A 25,164-nucleotide genomic window follows, 5' to 3' on the forward strand; every position below is an offset into this window, starting at 1 on the left:
CCGTTCACCCACCACTCGTATCCTTGCTGACTTACACTGGCTCCAGGTGCCCCGATGCCTCCAATTTAAAATTAGCATCTTTACATAGCCTCGCCCCTTCATATCCAAGTAATCTCTTCTAGCCACACTACCCTTCCAGAATTCTCCATTCCTCCGACTCTTGTGCATTCACCCCCCATCCAACCCCGTTTTCCGCACCATTGAGGAGGTAACCAGGAGGGTTGATGAGGGCAGTGCATATGATATGGTGTATATGAATTTTAGCAAAGCTTTTGATATGGTCATATGGCAGACTGGTCACAAAAGAAATAGCCCATGGGATCCAGGGCAAAGTGGCGAGTTGGATCCAAAATTGGCTCAGAGGTAGGAAACAAAGGGTAATGGTTAATGAGTATTTTTGTGACTGGAAGGCCGTTTCCAGTGGGGTTCCACAGGGCTCAGTGCTGGGTCACTTGCTTTTTGTGGTATATATCAATGATTTGGACTTGAATGTTGGGGGTATGATTAAGAAGTTTGCAGATGACACTAAAATAGGCTGTGTGGTTGATAATGAAGGCGGCGGCTGCGGACAGCAGGAAGATATCAATGTACAGGTCAGGTGGGCAGAACAGTGGCAAATGGATTTCAATCCAGAGAAGTGTGAGGTAATGCATTTGGGGAGGTCTAACAAGGCACGGGAATACACATTAAATGATACGACACTGAAAAATGTAGAGGAACAAAGGGACCTTGGAATGCAGGTCCACAGATCCCTGAAGGTAGCAGACCAGGTAAATAAGGTGGTTAACAAGGCATCTGGAATATTTGCCTTTATAAGTCGAGGCATGCAATTCAAGAGCAAGGAGGTTATGCTTGAACTGTATAAAACACTGCTTAGGCGGAATGGAAACATAGAAAATAGGTGCAGGAGTAGGCCATTCGTTTCTTCGAACCTGCACCACCATTCAATATCATGGCTGATCATTCACCTCAGTACCCCTTTCCTGCTTTCTCTCCATACCCCTTGATCCCTTTAGCCATCAGGGATATATCGAATTCCCTCTTGAATATATCTAACGAAATGGCATCAACAATTCTCTGCAGTAGAGAATTCCAGAGGTTAACAACTCTGAGTGAAGAAGTTTCTCCTCAGCTCGGTCCTAAATAACTTACCCCTTATCCTTAGACTATGACCCCTGGTACTGGACTTCCCCAACATTGGGAACATTCTTCCTGCATCTAACCTGTCCAGTCCCGTCAGAATTTTATTTTTCTATGAGATCCCCTCTCATTCTTCAAAACGCCAGTGAATACAGGCCCAGTCAATCCAGTCTCTCCTCATATATCAGTCCCGCCATCCCGGGAATCAATCTGGTGAACCTTCACTGCACTCCCTCAATAGCAAGAACGTCCTTCCTTAGATTAGGAGACCAAAACTGAACACAATATTCCAGGTGAGGCCTCACCAAGGCCCTGTACAACTGCATTAAGACCTCCCTGCTCCTATACTCAAACCCCCTAGCTATGAAGGCCAACATGCCATTTGCCTTCTTCACCGCCTGCTGTACCTGCATGCCAACTTCCAATGACTGATGTATCATGACACCCAGGTCTCGATGCACCTCCCCTTTTCCTAATCTGCCAACATTCAGATAATATTCTGCCTTCATGTTTTTGCCACCAAAGTGGATAACCTCACATTTATCCACATTATACTGCATCTGCCATGCATTTGCCCATTCATGTAACCCTGCAGCCTCTTAGCATCCTCCTCACAGCTCCCAGCTTAGTGTCGTCTGCAAACTTGGAGATATTACAATCAATTCCTTCATCTAAATCATTGATGTATATTGTAAATAGCTGGGGTCCCAGCATTGAGCCCTGCAGCACCCCACGAGATACTGCCTGCCATTTTGAAAAGGACCCGTTTATCACGACTCTCTGCTTCCTGTATGCCAACCAGTTCTCTATCTACTTCAATACATTACCCCCAATACCATGTGCTTTAATTTTGTACACTAATCTCTTGTGTGGGACCTTGTCAAAGGCCTTTGAAAGTCCAAATATAGCACATCCACAGGTTCTCCCTTGTCCATTCTACTAGTTACATCCTCAAAAAATTCTAGAAGATTTGTCAAGCATGATTTCCCTTTCATAAATCCATGCTGACTTGGACCGATCTTGTCATTGCTTTCCAAATGTGCTGCTATTTAATCTTTAATAATTGATTCCAACATTTTCCCCACTACTGATGTCAGGCTAACCGGTCTATAATTATCCATTTTCTCTCTCCCTGCTTTCTTAAAAAGTGGTGTGACATTAGCTATCCTCCAGTCCATAGGAACTGATCCAGAGTTGATAGACTGTTGGAAAATGATCACCAATGCATCCACTATTTCTAGGGCCACTTCCTTAAGTACTCTGGGATACAGACTATTCGGCCCTGGGGATTTATCGGCCTTCAATCCCATCAATTTCCCCAACACAATTTCCTGACTAATAAGGATTTCCTTCAGTTCCTCCTTCTCGCTAGACCCTTGGTCCCTTAGTATTTCCAGAAGGTTACATGTATCTTCCTTCGTGAAGAAAGAACCAAAGTATTAATTCAATTGGTCTGCCATTTCTTTGCTCCCCATTATAAATTCACCTGATTCTGACTGCAAGTGACCTACGTTTGTCTTCACTAATCTTTTTCTCTTCACATATCTTTAGAAGCTTATGCAGTCAGTTTTTAATGTTCTCAGCAAGCTTCCTCTCGTACTCTATTTTCCCCCTCCTAATTAAACCCTTTGTCCTCCTCTGCTGAATTCTAAATTTCTCCCAGTCCTCAGGTTTGCTGCTTTTTCTGGCCAATTTATATGCCTCTTTCTTGGATTTAACACTATCCCTAATTTCCCTTGTTAGCCACGGTTGAGCCACATTCCTCGTTTTGCTTTTACTCTGCAGCTGGAGTACTGTGTACAGTTCTCGTCACCACATTATAGGAAAGATGTGATTGCACTGGAATGGGTGCAGAAGATTTACAAGAATGTTGCCTGGACTGGAGAATTTTGGCTATGAGGAAAGATTGGAAATGCTGGGTCTGTTTTTTTTGGAAACAGAGGAGGCCAAGGGGAGCCCTGATTGAGATACATAAAATTATGAGGGGCCTGGATATAGTGGATAGGAAGGACCTATTTCCTTTGGCAGAGGGGTCAACAATCAGGGAGAATTAAATTAATTGGGGGAAGTTTAGAGGAGATATGAGGAGAAATTTCTTCACCCAGAGAGTGGTGGGGGTCTGGAACTCTGCCTGAAAGGGTGGTAGAGGCAGAAACCCTCACCACATTAAAAAGATACTTGGATGTGCACTTAAAGTGCCGTAACCTACAGGGCTACGGACCAAGAGCTGGAAAGTGTGATTAGGCTGGGTAGCTCTTGGCCGGCCGGCGCGGACACGATGGGCCAAAATGGCCTCATTCCGTGCTATGATTCTATGATTGGCAGCCATGTCTTTAACTATCAAGGTCCCATTTTCCAAAATTCCTACCCTAAACCTCAACTTCTCAACCTCCCGGTCCTCCTTTAAATGCACCTCTTTGATCAAGCTTTTAGTCAACCGTCCTATTAACTGCCTGTGGCTCTGCATCCATTTTTCTCAGATTACACTTCTGAGAGGGTTGGGTGTTGTTACCATCACTACAAGCTTCCACCACCACTACACCATACCACTACCGCCACCCCCCACCCCCCTTAAAATCCAAACTAATTTATATCTTTTAGCCCCGATGTCATTCTGGTGAATCTGCGCTGCAGCCCCTCCAAGGCTATCCTTCCGGAACTGAACACACTACTCCAGATGCAGCCTAACCAGAGCTTTCTACAACACAACTTCCACCCCTTTGTATTCTAGCCCAAAATATTCCATCAGAAAATTGAAAACCGCAAAAGAGAGCGAGATAACAAAATGAGGAGAAAGAGGAGGAAAAAAACATTTTAAATACTTTAAAATGAGTTTTGTATTTGCTCCAAAAGGGAAAAATTGAAATGAAATTGTAATTTAAGATATTAAGGGGAACAGATAGGGTAGATAGAAACTATTTCCACTCGTTGGGGAGTCTAGAAATAGGGGGCATGGTCTAAAAATTAGAGCCAGACCTTTCAGGAGCGAATTTAGGAAACACTTCTGCACACAAAGGGTGGTAGAAGTTTGGAACTCTCTCCTGCAAACGGCAATTGATGCTAGGTCAACTGTTAATTTTAAATTGGAGATTAATAGCTTTCTGTTAACCAAAGTTATTAAGGGATATGGGCCAAAGGCGGGTATATGGAGGTAGCTCGCAGATTAGCCATGATCTCATTGAATGGCCTACTCCTGTTCCTATGTTCCTGTTTGATTTTCCCTCTGCATTTTGGGACAAACATAAAACTCATTTTGCAAAGAAGCATTTTCAAAAATATTTGTGCATTCAAATGAAATGTTAGACTGGTATAGGCTATAATATTCAAGTGAACTTTCTATATCCACAATAATAATGTAAGTCATGTTATTTCATGGGTACCCATAGTTTAATAATGGTCAATGCTTTATGAGAACACAAAAGCAATGAATATTTTTTGTATGAGATGTGATTTTCTATTCTACATTTGAATTCAAAAATCTGTGAAATATTTAACAGTTAGCCCTCCATGTAACACCATGTTTTTTTTAAATTAAAAAGCTGTTTATCGCAAAAAAATTATACATTTGTTTTCACACTTATATAGCAGTGGTTTATATAGCCCTCAAATCTACCGGCAAGTTCATGGTCTACAGGGCTGTAGTAATACCCGCCCTCCTGTATGGATCTGAGGCATGGACGATGTACAGAAGATGCCACAAGTTGCTGGGGATACATCACCAATGATGTCTCCGCAAAAGCCTGCTAATCCCCTGGGAGGACAGGCGTACGCACATCAGTGTCCTTACCCAGGCTAACATCCCCAGCTTTGAAGCACTGCCCACACTCAATCAGCTTCGCTGGGCAGGCCACATAGTTCGCATGCCAGACACGAGACTCCCTAAGCAATTGCTCTATGCGGAGATCCTTCATGGCAAACGAGCCAAAGGTGGGCAGCGGAAACATTACAAGGACACCCTCAAAGCCTCCCTGGTAAAGTGCGACATCACCACTGACACCTCTGAGTCCCTGGCGGAAGACCGCCCTAGGTGGAGAAAGTGCATCCGGGAGGGCGTTGTGCTCTTCGAATCTCAACACCGCGAGCGTGAAGCGGTCAGGTTCAGGCAGCAGAAAGAGCGTGCGGCAAATCAGTCCCACCCCTCTTTCACCCACCCCCCCTCTTCCCCCGACAGAATGTCCGTCCCACCTGTGACAGGGTCTGTGGCTCTCGCATTGGACTGTTCAGCCACCAAAGAGCTTAATTTAGGAGTGGAAGCAAGTCTTCCTCGGTTCCGACGGACTGCCTATGATGATATTGTCCCAAACCGTGTCTTTTATACCTGAAGTTTCTTAAATTACTGTAAAATGTTAAATTACTGCAAAAATATAAACAACGTATCTGCTCTTTTAAATGGGCTAACTGGTTCTGTAATTTAGTTCCACTCCAGCGGGGAGCTTGTTGACTGTGAGGTGGAGCATGGCAGCGAGCAAGATTGGAGCGATGACGCAGCCCTGTTTGACCCCGGTCCGGACGTGGATTGGGTCTGTAATGGAACCGCTGGTAAGGATCATGGCCTGTCGTCGTGGAGCAGGCGAAGGATGTTGACAAACTTTTGGCGGCGTCCAAAACTGAGGAGGACGCTCCATAAGCCCTCACAGACTGCGGCACACAGAAGCTATCCAACCCCTACAAGGATGTTTTTTGGGTTAGGTCACTTTCTGAACTGCTGAAAACCAGTGGGTAGCACTACTCCCACCACTAGAGGCAAGATGTATCCATCGCAACAAAATTCTACTCCTCTGAAGTGGAACAAATGGGGCTCGGCAAACATTATAATAGCAATGCTTGAATTGTTAGTAAAAGGTATCTTTGAAATAAAGGCTGTAATGATGGTTCTTCATCGAGGCATGCTGGGGTACTTGGCTACAGGTATCTTTAGAGACAGTTAGTTTATTCAGAAGCTTGGGAAAACTACTCATTGTTATGTTCAGAACAAGATGATAAGGAAAATGAAGGCCAGACGGTGCCATGGGAACGGGAGGCCAGGCTAGAAGGAGTTAAGATAACTGAGGCACCTGCTGGACTTGAATAACTCAATTGATGGGATATGTGGTGAAACAGTGTGTACTGATTTATGACTGTCACAAAACAACCCAAATTACAGTAACTTGCGTATTATATTGGGTGTAATTTACTAAAATTACCTCAATTCTGAGGAGGTCCCAGCAGATTGGAAAACTGCAAATTTAACGCCTCTATTTAAAAAAAAGAGGCAGACAAAAAGCAGGAAACTATAAGAACATAAGAATTAGGAACAGGAGTAGGCCATCTAGCCCCTCGAGCCTGCTCCGCCATTCAACAAGATCATGGCTGATCTGGCCGTGGACTCAGCTCCACTTACCCGCCCGCTCACCGTAACCCTTAATTCCCTTATTGGTTAAAAATCTATCGATCTATCTGTGATTTGAATACATTCAATGAGCTAGCCTCAACTGCTTCCTTGGGCAGAGAATTCCACAGAGTCACAACCCTCTGGGAGAAGAAATTCCTTCTCAACTCGGTTTTAAATTGGCTCCCCTGTATTTTGAGGCTGTGCCCCCTAATTCTAGTCTCCCCGACCAGTGGAAACAACCTCTCTGCCTCTATCTTGTCTAGCCCTTTCATTATTTTAAATGTTTCTATAAGATCACACCTCATCCTTCTGAACTCCAATGAGTAAAGACCCAGTCTACTCAATCTATCATCATAAGGTAACCCCCTCATCTCTGGAATCAGCCTAATGAATCGTCTCTGTACCCCCTCCAAAGCTAGTATATCCTTCCTTAAGAAAGGTGAACACCAAAACTGCACGCAGTCCTCCAGGTGCGGCCTCACCAATACCCTATACAGTTGCAGCAGGACCTCCCTGCTTTTGTACTCCATCCCTCTCGCAATGAAGGCCAACATTCCATTCGCCTTCCTGATTACCTGCTGCACCTGCAAACTAACTTTTTGGGATTCATGCACAAGGATCCAAAAAGAGTTTCATGCACAAGGATCCCCAGGTCCCTCTGCACCGCAACATGTTGTAATTTCTCCCCATTCAAATAATACTCCCTTTTACTGTTTTTTTCCCCCCCCCCCCAAGGTGGATGACCTCACATTTTCCAACATTATATTCCATCTGCCAAACCTTAGCCCATTCGCTTAACCTATCTAAATCTCTTTGCAGGCTCTCTGTGTCCTCTACACAACCCACTTTCCCACTAATCTTTGTGTCATCTGCAAATTTTGTTACACAACACTCTGTCCCCTCTTCCAGGTCATCTATGTATAATGTAAACAGTTGTGGTCCCAGCACCGATCCCTGTGGCACACCACTAACCACCAATTTCCAACCCGAAAAGGATCCATTAATCCCAACTCTCTGCTTTCTGTTAGCCAGCCAATTCTCTATCCATGCTAATACATTTCCTCTGACTCCGCGTACCTTTATCTTCTGCAGTAACCTTTTGTGTGGCACCTTATCGAATGCCTTTTGGAAATCTAAATACACCACATCCATCGGTATACCTCTATCCACCATGCTCGTTATATCCTCAAAGAATTCCAGTAAATTAGTTAAACATGATTTCCCCTTCATGAATCCATGTTGCATCTGCTTGTTTGCACTATTCCTATCTAGATGTCCCGCTATTTCTTCCTTAATGATAGCTTCAAGCATTTTCCCCACTACAGAAGTTAAACTAACCAGCCTATGGTTACCTGCCTTTTGTCTGCCCCCTTTTTTTAAACGGAGGCGTTACATTAGCTGCTTTCCAATCCGATGGTACTACCCCAGAGTCCAGAGAATTTTGGTAGATTATAACGAATGCATCTGCTATAACTTCCGCCATCTCTTTTAATACCTTAGGATGCATTTCATCAGGATCAAGGGACTTGTCGACCTTGAGTCCCATTAGCCTGTCCAGCACTACCCCTCTAGTGATGGTGATTATCTCAAGGTCCTCCCTTCCCACATTCCTGTGACCAGCAATTTCTGGCATGGTTTTTGTGTCTTCCACTGTGAAGACCGAAGCAAAATAATTGTTTAAGGTCTCAGCCATTTCCACATTTCCCATTATTAAATCCCCCTTCTCATCTTCTAAGGGACCAACATTTACTTTAGTCACTCTTTTCCGTTTTATATATCGGTAAAAGCTTTTACTATGTTTTGCACAATTTTAGTTTCGTAATCGATCTTTCCTTTCTTTATTGCTTTCTTAGTCATTCTTTGCTGTCGTTTAAAATTTTCCCAATCTGCTAGTTTCCCACTAATCTTGGCCACCTTATACGCATTGGTTTTTAATTTGATACTCTCCTTTATTTCCTTGGTTATCCACGGCTGATTATCCCTTCTCTTACCGCCCTTCTTTTTTACTGGAATATATTTTTGTTGAGCACTTTGAAAGAGCTCCACTGTTCCTCAATTGTGCCACCGTTTAGTCTGTTTCCAGTCTACTTTAGCCAACTCTGCCCTCATCCCACTTTAGTCCCCTTTGTTTAAGCATAGTACGCTCGTTTGAGACACTACTTCCTCAACCTCAATCTGTATTACAAATTCAACCATACTGTGATCACTCATTCCGAGAGGATCTTTTACTAGGAGATCATTTATTATTCCTGTCTCATTACACAGGACCAGATCTAAGATAGCTTGCTCCCTTGTTGGTTCTGTAACATACTGTTCTAAGAAACAATCCCGAATGCATTCTATGAATTCCTCCTCAAGGCTACCCCGTGCGATTTGGTTTGACCAATCGATATGTAGGTTAAAATCCCCCATGATTACTGCCGTTCCTTTTTCACATGCCTCCATTCTTCCCTTGATTATTGCCCGCCCCACCGTGAAGTTATTATTTGGGGGCCTATAAACTACACCCACCAGTGACTTTTTCCCCTTACTATCTCTAATCTCCACCCACAATGATTCAACATTTTATTCATTAGAGCCAATATCGTCTCTCACAACTGCCCTGATATCATCCTTTATTAACAGAGCTACCCCACCTCCTTTCCCTTCTTGTCTATCTTTCCGAATTGTCAGATACCCCTGTATGTTTAATTCCCAGTCTTGGCCACCCTGCAACCATGTTTCTGTAATGGCCACCAAATCATACCCATTTGTAATGATTTGTGCCGTCAACTCATTTACTTTATTTCGAATGCTGCGTGCATTTAGGTAGAGTGTTTTAATACTAGTTTTTAAACCATGATTTTTAGTTTTGACCCCTCCTGCAGCCCCTTTATATTCACCTTGTGGTTTACACTTACCCCAGTGCTACTCTGCTCTGTTGCCTCCTGCCTTTTGCATTCTTTCTTGGGGTCCTGTTCATCTGAGCTCTCACCCACTCTAACTAGCTCAGAGCCCTCTCCTGCGTTCCGAATACTCCTTGCAGTGAGGTATCGAGCCTTCATGCTTGCCTTTTTATTACACTTTGACCCTTTAGAATTTTGCTGTACAGTGGCCCTTTTTGTTTTTTGCCTTGGGTTTCTCTGCCCTTCACTTTTACTCATCTCCTTTCTGTCTTTTGCTTTTGTCTCCATTTTGTTTCCCTGCATTTGTTCCCATCCCCCTGCCATATTAGTTTAACTCCTCCCCAACAGCACTAGCAAACACTCCCCCTAGACCTGTTAGCCTAACATCTGTGGTTGGGAAGATGTTGGGAGTCCATTATTAAAGAAGCAGTAGCAGGACATTTGGAAAAGCAAAATTCAGTCAGGCAGAGTCAGCATGGATTTATGAAGGGGAACTCATGTTTGACAAATTTGCTGGAGTTCTTTGAGGATGTAACGAACAGGGTGGACAAAGGGGAAGCAGTGGATGTGGTGTATTTGTACTTCCAGAAGGCATTTGACAAGGTGCCATATAAAAGGTTACTGCACAAGATAAAAGTTCACGGGGTTGGGGGTAATATATTAGCATCGATAGACGATTGTCTAACGAACTGAAAACAGAGAGTAGGGATAAATGGTTCATTCTCGGGTTGGCAATCATTAACCAATAGGGTGCCGCAGGGATCAGTGCTGGGACCCCAACTATTTACAATCTATATTAAAGACTTGGAGGAAGGGACTGAGTGTAATGTAGCCAAGTTTGCCGACGATACAAAGATGGGAGGAAAAGCAATGTGTGAGGACAACACAAAAAATCTGCAAAAGGACATAGACAGGCTAAGTGAGTGGGCAAAAATTTGGCAGATGGAGTATAATGTCGGAAAGTGTGAGGTTTGGCAGGAAAAATCAAAGAGCAAGTTATTATTGAAATGGAGAAAGATTGCAAAGTGCTGCAGTACAGCAGGGCCTGGGGGTACTTGTGCGTGAAACACAAAAGGTTAGTATGCAGGTACAGCAAGTGATCAGGAAAGGCCAATGGAATCTTGGCCTTTATTGCAAAGGGGATGGAGTATAAAAGCAGGGAAGTCTTGCTACAACTATATAAGGTATTGGTGAGGCCACACCTGGAATACTACGTGCAGTTTTGGTTTCCATATTTACGAAAGGCTTTGGAGGAGTTCAGAGAAGGTTCACAAGGTTGATTCCAGAGATGAGGGGGTTGACTTATGAGGAAAGGTTGAGTAGGTTGGCCTCTACTCATTGGAATTCAGAAGAATGAGGTGTGATCTTATCGAAACGTAGAAGATTATGACGGGGCTTGACAAGGTGGATGTTTCCACTGATAGGGGAGACTAGAACTAGAGGGCATAATCTTAGAATAAGGAGCCGCCCATTTAAAACTGAGATGAGGAGAAATTTCTTTGAGGGTTGTGGATCTGTGGAATTCGCTGCTTCAGAGCTGTGGAAGCTGGGACATTGAATAAATTTAAAACAGAAATAGACAGGTTCTTAAACGATAAAGGGAATTAGGGGTTATGGAGAGCGGGCAGGGAAGTAGACCCGAGTGCATGATCAGATCAGCCATGATCGTATTGAATGGCGGAGCAGGCTCGAGGGGCCGTATGGCCTACTCCTGATCCTATTTCTTATGTTCTTATAAAAGTCTGCTGCAAACTCTATTATTGAGTGTGGTATCTCAGGCAACTGAGGATCACTCCCTTATATATGCTCGAATAAACTCGTTACTTGCTGAACCCAGTAAGACTCGTGAGTGGTTATTTTTACTACAACAATTACCGGTCGACAGGATCTCCGAGGCTCAACAACTGGTACTGAATCGAACTGAATTGTGTAGAATGTTTTAAATACAAAGTGAGTATATTTACTTTACCACGCACTAGATAGGGAGGTCAGCGTTTGGGTCAGGAATCCGGCAGGCCAATTCAAGGATCAGAGCCAGGATATGGGTCTGCAGGTAAAGTAACTAAAGAACGGCCGTTATGTAGAGATAAGTTGCAGCTCCTTGCGTATAGGTTGCTCTCAAGGGTGAAAGTCCCTTGGGTATAGATTGCTCTTAAAGGATAAGTGGTCCCTTGGGTATGGATTGTTCTCAAGGGTATGTGAAAAGTTTTCAGTTTGTATGAAAGTGTGTGTTTGTATGGAAGTTTTCCTGACTGAGTATTTGGAGGGTGAAATAATTTTTCATTTATCTGAAAGCCTGTCATTTAAAATGAAAACAGTGTGTCTGTATGTTAGTTTTAGCTTCGCCCACCCACCTTTTTGGACAGAGAGCTGAAACCTTTTAAACCCTTTGTAATGTACTGGATCTCGGAAGGTTACGAAAGTATGAATAAATTGAGTGTTAAAATGTTCATTGTGTACCTAGAATTGAATTAGATTTTAAGTTAGAAATCTAGTTGTGGATTTATTTTGATTATGATTTACAGAGCCATGAAATGCACAAGATGGGTTGTTTAACAAAAGATAAAACTTCAGCCTTGAAGTTACAGTTGCAACAAGGCACTGTCTTTTCAATTTGGTTATTGCAATCAAATAAATTTCAATGTTTAAAAAGCACCATCTTCTTTAGTGTTTGCTTTTTAAAAAAGCACCCTCTTTCTTTTAAAAAAAAAAGCCTGCATAAATTTCTCAAAGCTACTAGCTAAAAGAAGCTCTGCCCTCTTTTCCTTTTGTGTAGAATGTTTTAAATACAAAAACTAATGTTTCTCCAGTTATATTCAGTATTTTTACAGTCAATTGGAAAGGCATCTGAAGAAAGAAGAATATGGAAATTGACATAACTTACGGTGTTATTTTATCTGCCCTATTGTATTTAGTTAATAACATATTGGCTATGAAAAAAAATATTGGTCTGAATTTAATTGGAATTATTGAGGTTAATTAACCTATGAAAATCTGAATTTCATTGCGGTCATGGTGAAATTCTGGTTATTTCAAAGTATGAATTTCAAAGTATGATCTGGATGGGACTTTTACATTGAAAAAATAAATGAAGACACCCGATGTTGATAATTTTTTGCTAGGATAAAAATAAAAGTTGCCCTTTGGCTGTTTGGAAAATTTTATTTTAAATAACATGAAAGCTTTTAATTCAGTGAGAGATTTAAATAAAAGATTGGCAGTATTTGAATTGAAATTTTGAAACGAAATTTTGAAACATGCTGTTTTCGCTGATGAGACACAGAAATGCCATTTACATAATATTTACATAGACAAAATAAGATATGGAAGTAGCCTTGGAAATTAATTACGAATTGCGAGCACTTGTGTTAAAGACACTTTATAAATTATCACTTGTTTCTGAAATTGGAATTAATGTGTAAAATCGAGAGAAGTTTTGATGGTAAAAGCATTATAAAGAATGGACCAAGTGGGAACGTTTGAAAGAAGTTAACCCGTTCCGCTGACATGTGTTTTACATTAGACATTATGATGATTTGACAAATTAACTCCTTCGGCTCTAAAGAGCTACAATTCAAATACTCGAGAAAGGAAAATCTAACTAGTTTAAGGGGTTAATTGCTATGTATAGAGAGAAAAGTTTTGGGGGAAATAAACTGAACGTTGACAAATCCTGTCAGTGCAGCAATACAGCTGTTTGGATTTATGATGAGTTTGAAATTATGAAATGGATTCGGGCACAAAATAACTGATTATAAAAGAATTTTTTTTTTTTTTTTTAAGTGTTAATAACTTGGATCAAGTTAGAACATTTGACCTATGTTTTCTATCTTTAATAATGTATTGGACAGCAAGGCTACACCAGAGCTCATGAGATATGAATAGTAATTAATGGGATGCACCACTTAAGATGCAAGATAGATACAGGAAAAGTACACCACCAAATGGGAATTTTTCTAACATTTTAGTGAAAGTCAGGAAAGTGTAGTTAAGAATAGTAAACTGATAGGCAAGGCCAAGAGAAAGCTATGAACTTTTAAAGAAAATTTAATTTGATACCCTGGCCAGTACCCAAGACATTGGGAACATGCAGTGGAAAATGAGCAAAGATGTCCAGACAACCTTTTGATAAGATCGCTTGAAAGCCCAAGATGCCTTGTAGCAGATGGCATTGAGATTCCGGTGTAACATGCAGATGTGATTTATAGTATATAGTATTTGCACTGAAAAACGGGTCTCAGACATGCTGTTATCAAGCAACTCAGCAAGACATAGAATGTTTAATGTGGCTCAGGAAGTGAGACAATCTTTAATGCACTGGCACATACCCCATCGAGAATCTATCTAATTAATGAAACAATAAGAGTTAAACACACTGATACCTGTTGGAGGAATTGAAAGTATGTTTAAGAAAAATGATTAAAATTTAAGTTTAAAAAAAAATAAGTGAAGGCTAGGGAGAGATAAATTTAGTAAGAATTATCCACAATGGATGGATACAAGAGAGAGAGATCTGGAGAATATTTTTAGTCCATGGGCTCAATTTTGGCCAAGGCCGTTTTTTGGCGTATTGCCAGAGTTACGCCTGTTTTTCTAGGTCAGAAATACTCCAAAAATATGTCCCAAATTTCCCTGCTGTATTTTTCAAATTTGGCGCTGCGCAGCCTGTCCAGTTAGTTCAGGGGGTGGAGCCTGCTGTCTGTGCCCAAAAAAAACGATGCCGCACCTTCTGCGCATGTATAGGAAAAAAATTTAAATTTTTGACATGATTCCAATGGACATGTATGTACAGTACAGCTCCTGGTCTGCAATCAGCCATTTTTAAAGAGCCAGTTGGGTGTGTGAGAACGTTGAATGCTGTGTGAGAACATTGGAAAAATCGGAGCTTGCAAGGACCAAGAATTTCTTACAGGACGAATTGGAGGCACTAGTTACTGTAATTGAGGCCAGATGGCAGGAGCTGGACACCAGCAGAGGTCACAAAAAAGTTCCACCTAAAGAAATGAAGAAACGCTGGAACCAACTTGCAGAAGATTACTGTACCACCCCGAGGTCTGGAGGCCAGTGCAAAAAGTGGCAGGACCTTGGTCAAGTAGTTAGTGTAAGTAATATTTTAATTTATTCAATGGAATTGCAATTGTAAATGTGACCATCTGTAAATGTCCCACCCAGCAGAAAGACACCTTCTAAAAAGTTATATTTTCATCTTTGCAGAGGAAAGTGGCACACAACAAAAGGGAAAAAAACTCAAACAGGAGGTACAGCAAATCTGCACCCACTGACACCATTGGAAGAGAGGGTCACTGTTTTGATGAGTCCTGCCTGGAGAAAAGCAACCACCACTGCACAAGCTGGGCCCACACTCGAGGGAGAGGGCAAGTCATACAAATTACACTGCCTGGCTTTGCTAAATGTTAAGTACTGCGCGGGTTAGCCATGTTTTGGTTCATGGGGATGTCTCTGTCAGCTACGCTTCGATTGATACAATGTGCCATCATTCATCATGGTCCTACAAATCAGCCTGCTGCCTGCGCTGTGAGAGCCTACTCATGCCACCCACCCTGCCCCCTCCTCTGTTGCTAATCATTTGTCTGTTGTGTTATATGTTGCAGAACCTGAGGCCAACCCTGGCGATGCAGCAGATTCAGATGAGGATAAGCGTGAAGAGGAGAACATCTTCCAATCCCACCTTCCAGACCAAGAACATGAGGGTGAGGAGGAAGGGGAGTGAATGGCGATGGATGAAGCCCGCACTGTTTTACTGACTTTTGAGGAGGTGCAGGTGCCGCTCATTGAGGTGCCAGTCCTTTCCGTAGCTAGTGGTTTGAGTGCTGGTGGTACATTCCATGGCTTCCCACCGACCGAGGTTGGGGATTCCAGTGTGGTGCAATGAGGTACACCCAGGGCCCCACCTTCCAAGGCTATGGGTCCCAGTGGTGTGGTGCAGCGAGGCACACCCAGGGCCCCACCTTCCGAGGCTGTGGGTCCCAGTGGTGGAGTGCGAGCGCACCAGTGGTGAGGAGGGGAAGGAGAGCTCGACCGTGCTTTCCTGAAGTGCAGGATCTAACAGATGTGGTTCACATGATGGCAATGAGTGCAGAGAGCATTGACCATACACGATCACTCCTGGACATCATCAGTGGGGTGGGTGATGAGGTATTGGGACTGTCGGGAGAAGTAACAGCACTCTCACGAGAAATGGAAACAATGTCCGGGACCATGAGTGAGGGAACATCTCAGTCAGCTGAAACCATGTCAGCAACCATGAGGGAGGAAATCTCAGATAGTTCAGACATTCTCAGTGAACATGAGGATGGGAAGGTTGCAAGTAGTTGAGACACTTTCGCTCAACATGAGAAAGGGAACGTTGGAGGTCATTGAGACATTGTCAGAGCACATGAGGGAGGGCACGTTGGAGTTAACTGCTGCAATAAAGGGAACACGCCCATTGACAGAATCAACTGCCACTCCCACTCCAATTCCCAGACGAGCCTCTGAAGAGCCCCAAGCTGGGCCCTTCACATTGCCACCTGAACCCCCCCCCCCCTCCCCCTCAACAGGTGCGCACTACCCGAGATGTTAGAAATAAGAAGCTTGGTACCACCCCCCGGAAACACTGCCCCACCGCCAGCGGGCAGGGGTGGCGGAGTCACCAAGAACAAGCACGGCAGGCAGTCTTAGAATAAGGTGGAGGAGAGATGGGTGCAGCCTTTCTTTGCTGCTGTTATTATTGTTACTGTTGTTCTCAAATTAAAAGTTTTTGTAAGTTATGTAAATTTACTTTAAAAGTTAGTAAGTGACCTTAACTGAAAACTTAACATTTGATACAAGAATAATTTTATTAAAGTTAAGTACAAAGAACTGTTTATTAAACTTTTGAATAAAATATATTTTAAATCAAAACTGAATCTTACATTATTTGTTCCATTATTAGCACAACTTTTGAAATAAACAAGAATCATTTGTTCCATTAATACAACACTTAATGGAACAGATCCAAACAGTAAACATGGTCCATGTGGAAAAGTTGTCGCTGAGCCTTCAGGCAGTAGTGTTTACGGATGAGCTGCTGGCACAAGGCTCGAGCAATTGTTAAAGGGACACAATGGCTGGCCCGCCTCCGCCGTCGTGCTCCGGGTTCAGGTTGTTGCATGGTTTCCTTGTCCTCATCATCTGCATCGTCCTCATCATTTTCAGCCACTCTCACCACAGGTGAGTCTTCTACTACCAGCTGCTGCTGCCTCCGGTCTTTCAGGATTTTTTTACAATAATTTTCCCACCACTGAGGTTAGGCTGACGGGCCTGTAATTACTCGGCCTATCCCTTTCTCCCTTCTTAAACAAGGGTACTACATTAGCAGTCCTCCAGCACCATGCCCAGATCCAAAGAGGACTGGAAAATGATGGTCAAGGCCTCTGCTATTTCTTCTTTTACTTCGCTCAACAGCCTGGGATGCATTTCATCCAGGCGTGGGGTCCTATCTATTTTCAAAGTTCCAAAACCTCTTAATACTTCCTCTCTCACAATATTTATTTAATCCAGAATATCACACTCCTCCTCGATAGCAGTATCTGCATTACCCCTTTCCTTTGTGAAAATAGATGCAAAGTATTCGTTAAGAACCCTACCAACATCTTCCGCCTCCACACAAAGATTACCCTCATGATCTCGAATAGGCCCCATTCTTTCTTTAGTTACCCTCTTACTCTTAATATATTTATAGAACATCTTTGGGTTTTCCTTAATTTTACTGGTCAAGAATTTCTCGTGCTCTCTCTTAGCATTCCTAATATCCTTTTTAATTTTGCCTCTTAACTTTCTATATTCCTCTAAAGATTCTAAAGTATTCAGCCGTTGGTATATGACATAAGCATCCTTTTTTTTCTTAATCCTACCCTGTAAGACCCTAGACATCCAGGGGGCTTTAGAATTATTTTTCCCAGCCTTTTTCTTTAAGGGCACATGTTTGACCTGAGCCTTCCGGATCTCTTCCTTGAATGCCTCCCACTGTTCCGACACTGATTTACCCACAAGTAGCTATTTCCAGTCCACTATGGCTAAATCTCTCCTTAACTTAGCAAAATTAGCTTTTCCCCAATTCGGAACTTTTATTCCAGGCCTATTCCTGTCCTTATCCATAACCAACTTGAATCTGACTGAATTATGGTCACTGGCATCCAAGTGCTCTCCCACTAATACCCCTTCAGCCTGCCCAGCTTCATTCCCCAAAACTAAATCCAAGACCGCCCCTCTCGTGTTGGGCTTGCTACATACTGACTAAAAAAGTTCTCTTGAATGCATTTCAAGAATTCCGCACCCTCTATACCCTTTACACTAAATTTGTCCAAATCAATATCTGGAGTTAAAATCCCCTTCTCTATGGTTTTTGGTCTTCACAGCAATTTGGCTACATATTTGGTCCTCTATCTCCCTCCCATTGTTTGGGGGTCTATAATAATCACGGCCAGCAGTGTGAACCGCCCCTTTTTTATTTTTCACTTCAACCATATGGCCTCATTTGATGATCCCTCTAACATATCATCCCTCCTCACCGCTGTAATAGTTTATTTAATCAGTACCGCAACCCCCCCGCCCCTTTATCGTGTCAAAAAATCCTGTAGCCAGGAATATTTATCTGCCAAACCTGCCCAACTTTCAGCCATGTTTCTGTAATGGCTATAATGTCATATTCCCAAGTGTCCACCTGTGTCTTAGCTTATCTGCCTTATTTGCTATACTCCTTGCATTAAAATATATACCATTCAGCACAGAAAGACCTCCTTGCTTATACATACTAAGCCCTGTTTCCTCTGTTTTACAAATTCGCTTTCTAGATTCTTGCTATCCAATTTCTGCTTTACTTCCTTCCCTTTTGAATTCATTCTCAGGTTCGCATCCCCCTGCTAAGCTAGTTTAAACTCTCCCCAACAGCACTAGCAAAACTCCCCGCGAGGATATTGGTCCCGGCGCTGTTGAGGTGCAACCCATCCGGTTTGTACAGGTCCGATCTCCCCAGACGTGGTCCCAATGCCTCAAGAATTTAAAGGGTACACTCCGGTATCTGGGAGTTCCAGGACCAGCCTAGGTCATTAGGATCTCGGTGAAGCCATAAGGGAACTTTAAAGTCAAATCAAATTAGAGGATCTGAAATCCATTGAACTCCAGAAGGATCCCTGAAGCAATCGGTGGGTAGATAATCATGGGGATAGCCTGACCAGGGGCCCAAAAGGAGGGACTGAAGTGGGACAAGTGGGGCTAGGTAACATTATAATATCAATGCTTGAATTGTTAGTAAAAGGTATCTTTGAAATAAACGCTGTAGATAGTGATGATTCTTCACCGATACTTGGCTACAGGTATCTTTAGAGACAGCTAGTTCATTCAGAAGCTTGGGAAAATTACTCATTGTTATGTTCAGAACAAGATGATAAGGAAAATGATGGTCAGACGGTGCCATGGGAACAGGAGGCCAGGCTAGGAGTTGTTAAGATAACCTGCTGGACTTGAATAACTCCATTGATGGGGTATAAGTGCTGAAACACTGATTTATGACTGTTGCAAAACAACCCAAATTACTGTAACTTGTGTATTATAAAAGTATGCTGCAAACTCTGTATTGTTGAGTGTGGTATCTCAGGCAACTGAGGATCACTCCCTTGCATGTGCTCGAATAAACTATTTGTTGAACTCAGTAAACTCGTGAGTGGGTTATTTTTACCACATCCTCCAACCACAAACATGTGGATTAGGTACCTGTGGGACATATGCCAGTGAGAGCGCATGATGTTTGAACTCAGTCTAGAACTGGGAAAGTATCATGCATTTGGACCCTCTTGTAGAAGTATACAACAGAATCCCTCTCAAACACCACAAGTCACTCCTGCAGAGGGAAAGCTAGGTTAATGCCAGTGAGAGCAAACAATACTCATGGACCCAGCTGTATGTCAACAAATCTTTACTAATTCATCACATTTCATTCACCTGAACGAAAAAAGACACAAATAGTTCTCACCTCAATCGTATAGGTCTGGTCCTGTTTGATGATATCTCCACTGTGCAAAGTCCTATTAATTATGAACTCTGCACCATCCCCTGCTGGTCCTCTCTCTGCACTAGTCTTGACACCTTGCAGCTGATGCTTAATTGTGTCATGTTGTATTTTCTCCTCCACTTTGCTTGCTGCTTTTTTCTTCTTCTTCTGTTTTTTTCCTGGAGTTTGAAGAGCAGTTTGAGCTTTCCGTTGTCGGAATTGGGCAAGCTGCAAAATAGAAAATTTGATCAAAACTTTTACATCAATAGAACCTTTAATATAGTTATACAAGATCTTAGTTATAGATTGCAGTGAGGCATTGAATAATAGTTAAATTATGGCAATTAATCCCCATATGATATTCTCTTTTGCCGAGATTAAACATTTTATAGTTCCCTTCTGTACAAGATGTTGCACCATGAAGGATTTACATTTCAGAATATTTTCTATTACATTTCCGGTAGTAAGAATTTTGTTCTAGCATAATCTTTCTGTACAATTCCTGGAATATAGAAGGTTAAGTGGTGATTTGATTGAAGTTTTTAAATGTTGAAAGGAATTAATAGGGTAGATAGATAGAATTTTATTCTGCTGGTGGGGGAGTCTAGTACAAGAGGACATAGGGCTAGAGTATCCTCTCAAATCACCCATTTACTGCCCAGAAATACAAGTTTCCTTTCAAATCGCCCATTTACCGCCTGGCGGTAAATTCCAGTCATTAACGCCGGGCGGTATTCAGTACTGTCCGCCCATATATTACCACCCAAAATGGAATTTGACAGGTTTGTTTGATATTAGACAGATCTTTATAGTTCTCCACAGTTTGATGTATTTTTAAATGGATTGTAGTATTTTATAGCGTTAGGCAATAATATAAATGGTCTAATAAAGCCTTATTTACTCCTTTAGTCTCTCTCTCCCCTCCCCCTCCCCAGTCCCTCCCTCTCCTCCTCCCCAGTCCCTCCCTCTCCTCCTCCCCCACCCCCCACAGTCCCTCTCTCTCTCTTCCTCCCCTCCCCACAGTCTATCTCACCCCCTACAGTGATCTCACTCTCTTATCCCACCCCCACAGCAATCTCAGGCTGGCAGTCTCTGGCCTCTCGGGATGGTGGAGCTGGACAGCCGCACGTGCGCACAACTTGGGAGCTGAAGATTCCCGACTCGATCGGCCTCCTCTGCCGCACACAGCCGGCTGCACTCCGCTCCCGCACCGCCGGCGCCATGGAGCACCCGAAAACCGTGGGAGCGCACGCCAGCGGCATTCCGCCGGTTGAAAAAGACGCAACTGCCGGAACACTGCTATGGATTGGGCAGGGGCGATTTAAAAGGAAAATCCAGCCCATAATCTTAAAATCAGGAGAGAAGTTAGGAAACACTGCTTCATGCAAAGGGTGGTAGAATTCCGAAACTCTCTCACACAAAAAGCAGTAGACGCTAGCTCAATTAATAATTTTAAATCTGCGATCTATAGATTTTTGCTAGACAATCGAGGCGGCGGCACGGCGGGTCGTCGAGGAGGCGGCCTACAAAAGGCCCAACAGTCGGGGAGCAGCCAGCGGGAGATCGAGGAGGCGGCGCGGCTGGACGTCGAGGAGGCGGCCTATAAAAGGCCCAACAGTCGGAGCAGCCAGCGGGAGATCGAGGAGGCAGCCTATAAAATGCCCAACAGGCGGGGAGCAGTCAGCGGGACGTCGAGGAGGCCAGCTGGTGCAGCTGCAGCAGGGAGAGAAGGCAAAGTAGTAGAAAGAAATCGAAGGGTGACGTCACAGCCAAGGGGGTAAGTGATTGAGTGTTTTTTCTTCTTTTTCTTTTCCTTTATCAATAGGTAACCTTTATCATTGTTGCCAAATTAAGTTAATCTAAGGTTAATTCATGGCAGGAGAGCTCGGATACATGTATTGCTCCTCCTGTGCTATATGGGAACTCAGGGACACTGAAGTGTCCCTGACTACATGTGTAGGAAGTGTATCATGCTGCAGCACCTGACAGACTGTATTGCGGCACTGGAGCTGCACATGGATTCACTCTGGAGCATCTGCGATGCTGAGGATGTCGTGAATAACATGTTTAGTGAGTTGGACACACCGCAGCTAAAGGTTACACAGGCAAATAGGGAATGGGTGACCAGCAGGAAGAGCAGTGGAAGGAAGGTAGTGCAGGGGTCCCCTGCGGTCATTCCCCTCCAAAACAGAGAAAAACAACAGCAGCTAAATTCATGGCACCGTGGGTGGCTCTGCTGCACAGGAGGGCAGGAAAATAAAAAGAGTGGGAGAGTTATAGTGGTAGGGGATTCTATTGTAAGTGGAATTCTGCCGCCGCAATCGAGACTCCAGGATGGTATGTTGCCTCCCTGGTGCAAGGGTCAAGGATGTCTCAAAACGGCTGCAGCACATTTTGGAGGGGGAGGATGAACAGCCAGTTATCGTGGTGCATATAGGTAAAAAACGGGAAGAGGTCCTACAAGCTGAATTTAGGGAGCTAGGAGTTAAATTTAAAAGTAAGACCTCAACAGGTAGTAATCTCAGGATTGCTACCAGTGCCACGTGCTAGTCAGAGTAGGAATTGCAGGATAGCCAAGATGAATACGTAACTTGAGGACTAGTGCAGAAGGGAGGGATTCAAATTCATGGGACATTGGAACCGGTTCTGGGGGAGATGGGACCAGTCCAAACTGGACGGTCTGCACCTGGGCAGGAGTGGAACCAATGTCCTCGGGGGAGTGTTTGCTAATGCTGTTGGGGAGGGGTTAAACTAATATGGCAGGGTGGGTGGGAACCTATGCAGGGAGAAAGAGGGAAGTAGAATGGGGGCAGAAGCAAAAGATAGAAAGGAGAAAAGTAAAAGTGGAGGGCAGAGAAACACAAGGCAAAAGCAAAAAGGTCCACATTACAGAAAAATTCTAAAGGGGAAAAGTGTGTTAAAAAGACAAGCCTGAAGGCTCTGTGCCTCAATGCGAGGAGTATTCGGAATAAGGTGGACGAATTAACTGTGTAGGCAGCAATTAACGAATATGATATAATTGGCATCACGGAGACATGCCATCAGGGTGACCAAGGCTGGGAACTCAACATCCAGGAGTATTCAACATTCAGGAAGGATAGACAGAAAGGAAAAGGTGGTGGGCTAGCGTTGCTGGTTAAAGAGAAAATTAACGCAATAGTAAGGAAGGACATTAGCTTGGAGGATCTGGAATCTGTATGGGTGGAGCTGCGGAATACCAAAGGGAAGAAAACACTAGTGAGAGTTGTGTACAGACTACCAAACAGTAGTAGTGAGGTTGGGGACAGCATCAAACAAGAAATTAGGGATGCGTGCAATAAAGGTACAGCACTTATCATGGACGACTTTAATCTACATATAGATTGGGCTAACCAAACTGGTAGCAATACGGTGGAGGAGGATTTCCTGGAGTGTATTAGGGATGGTTTTCTAGACCAATATGTCGAGGAACCAACTAGAGGGCTGGTTATCCTAGACTGGGTGATGTGTAAATGAGAAAGGACTAATTAGCAATCTTGTTGTGCGAGGGCCCTTGGGGAAAAGTGACCATAATATGGTAGAATTCTTTATTAAGATGGAGAGTGACACAGTTAATTCAGAGACGAAGGTTCTGAACTTAAGGAAAGATAACTTCGATGGTATGAGACATGAATTGGCTAGAATAGACTACTGGCAAGTGATACTTAAAGGGTTAACGATGGATAGGCAATGGCAAACATTTAAAGATCATATGGATGAACTTCAACAATTGTACATCCCTGTCTGAAGTAAAAAAAAAACGGGGAAGGTGGCTCAACCGTGGCTAACAAGGGAAATTAAGGATAGTGTTAAATTCAAGGAAGAGGCATATACATTGGCCAGAAAAAGCAGCAAGCCCGATGACTGGGAGAAATTTAGAATTCAGCAGAGGACAAAGGGTTTAATTAGGAGGGGGAAATAGAGTATGAGAGGAAGCTTGCTGGGAACATAAAAACTGACTTCAAAAGCTTCTATAGATATGTGAAGAGAAAAAGATTAGTGAAGACAAACGTAGGTCCCTTGCAGTCAGAATAAGGTGAACTTATAAATGGAGAACAAAGAAGTGGCAGACCAGTTGAACAAATACTTTGGTTCTGTCTTCACGAAGGAAGACACAAATAAACTTCCGGAAATACGAGGGGACCTGAAGTAAAGAGGACCCGAGAAGGAGGAACTGAAGTAAATTCTTATTAGTCGGGAAATTGATGGGATTGAAGGCCGATAAATCCCCAGGGCCTGATAATCTGCAGCCCAGAGTACTTAAGGAAGTGGCCCTAGAAATAGTGGATGCATTGGTGGTCATTTTCCAACATACTTAAGACTCTGGATCAATTTCTATGGATTGGAGGGTAGCTAATATAACACCACTTTTTAAAAAAAGGAGAGAAAATGGGCAATTATAGACCGGCTAGCCTGACATTAGTAGTGGGGAAATTGTTGGAATCAATTATTAAAGATGAAATGGCAGCGCATTTGGAAAGCAGTGACAGGATCGGTCCAAGTCAGCATGGATTTATGAAAGGGAAATCATGCTTGACAAATCTTCTAGAATTTTTTGAGGATGTAACTAGTAGTGGACAAGGGAGAACCTGTGGATGTGGTATATTTGGACTTTCAAAAGGCTTTTGACAAGGTCCCACACAAGAGATTGGTGTGCAGAATTAAAGCACATGGTATTGGGAGTAATGTACTGACGTGGATAGAGAACTGGTTGGCAGACAGGAAGCAGAGAGTCAGGATAAACAGGTCCTTTTCAGAATGGCAAGCATTGACTAGTGGTGTGCCGCTGGGCTCAGTGCTGGGATTCCAGTTATTTACAATATACATCAATGATTTAGATGAAGGAATTAAATGTAATATCGCCAAGTTTGCAGATGACACTAAGCTGAGTGGCAGTGTGAGCTGTGAGGAGGATGCTGAGAGGCTGCAGGGTGACTTGGACAGGTTAGGTGAGTGGGCAAATGCATGGCAGATACAGTATAATGTGGATAAATGTGAGGTTATCCACTTTGGTGGCAAAAACACAAAAGCAGATTATCTGAATGGCAGCAGATTAGGAAAAGGGGAGGTGCAACAAGACCTGGGTGTCATGGTACATCAGTCATTGAAAGCTGGCATGCAGGTACAGCAGGCAGTGAAGGCGGCAAATGGTATGTCGGCCTTCATAGCAAGGGGATTTGCGTATAGGAGCAGGGAGGACTTACTGTAGTTGTACAGGGCCTTGGTGAGGCCTCACCTGGAATATTGTGTTCAGTTTTGGTCTCCTATTCTGAGGAAGGATGTTCTTGTTATTGAGGAGTGCAGCGAAGGTTCATCAGATTGATTCCCGGGATGGCAGGATTGACATATGAGGAAAGACTGGATCGACTGAGCCTGTATTCACTGGCCCGGCCCGGAAATCGGCACGGTCCTGGCCCGCAAAACCATCAGCAGGCCGGGGCCATTGGAGGGAGCAGCATGCGGCAACATATCGCTGCAGAGAGCAACACGCGCTGCTGCAGGAGGGCGATGGTTATGAAGCCAGGTCACTGATTGCAGTGCGGGCAGGCACAGCAGGAGGGGCGAAAGAGCGGCAAGAGTTTGTAGAGGGAAATGACCAGGGCCCAGAAAAGATGAGGGCCCAGGGGCAGCACGGGCCAGCCCACACTGCGATGTGCGCGCGCGCTTGGTCTGTGCAGCAGAGCTTGTCTCCAGTTAGTCTTGGGTAATCCTTGCCACTG

At 43.5% G+C, this 25,164-nt stretch overlaps 1 protein-coding gene across 1 annotated transcript in view; it reads right to left on the minus strand.

Annotated features, from left to right (window-relative positions):
• akap9 (A kinase (PRKA) anchor protein 9) overlaps positions 1–25,164 on the minus strand; it is a 353,045-nt gene that overhangs the window by 321,269 nt on the left and 6,612 nt on the right. Inside the window, exon 2 of the mRNA XM_070880224.1 lies at positions 19,409–19,654. Coding sequence (XP_070736325.1) covers positions 19,409–19,654 — 246 coding nt within the window. The remainder of the gene's footprint in view (positions 1–19,408; positions 19,655–25,164) is intronic.

This window comes from Pristiophorus japonicus, chromosome 5 (genome assembly GCF_044704955.1).
Source record: "Pristiophorus japonicus isolate sPriJap1 chromosome 5, sPriJap1.hap1, whole genome shotgun sequence".
Taxonomy (NCBI): domain Eukaryota; kingdom Metazoa; phylum Chordata; class Chondrichthyes; family Pristiophoridae; genus Pristiophorus; species Pristiophorus japonicus.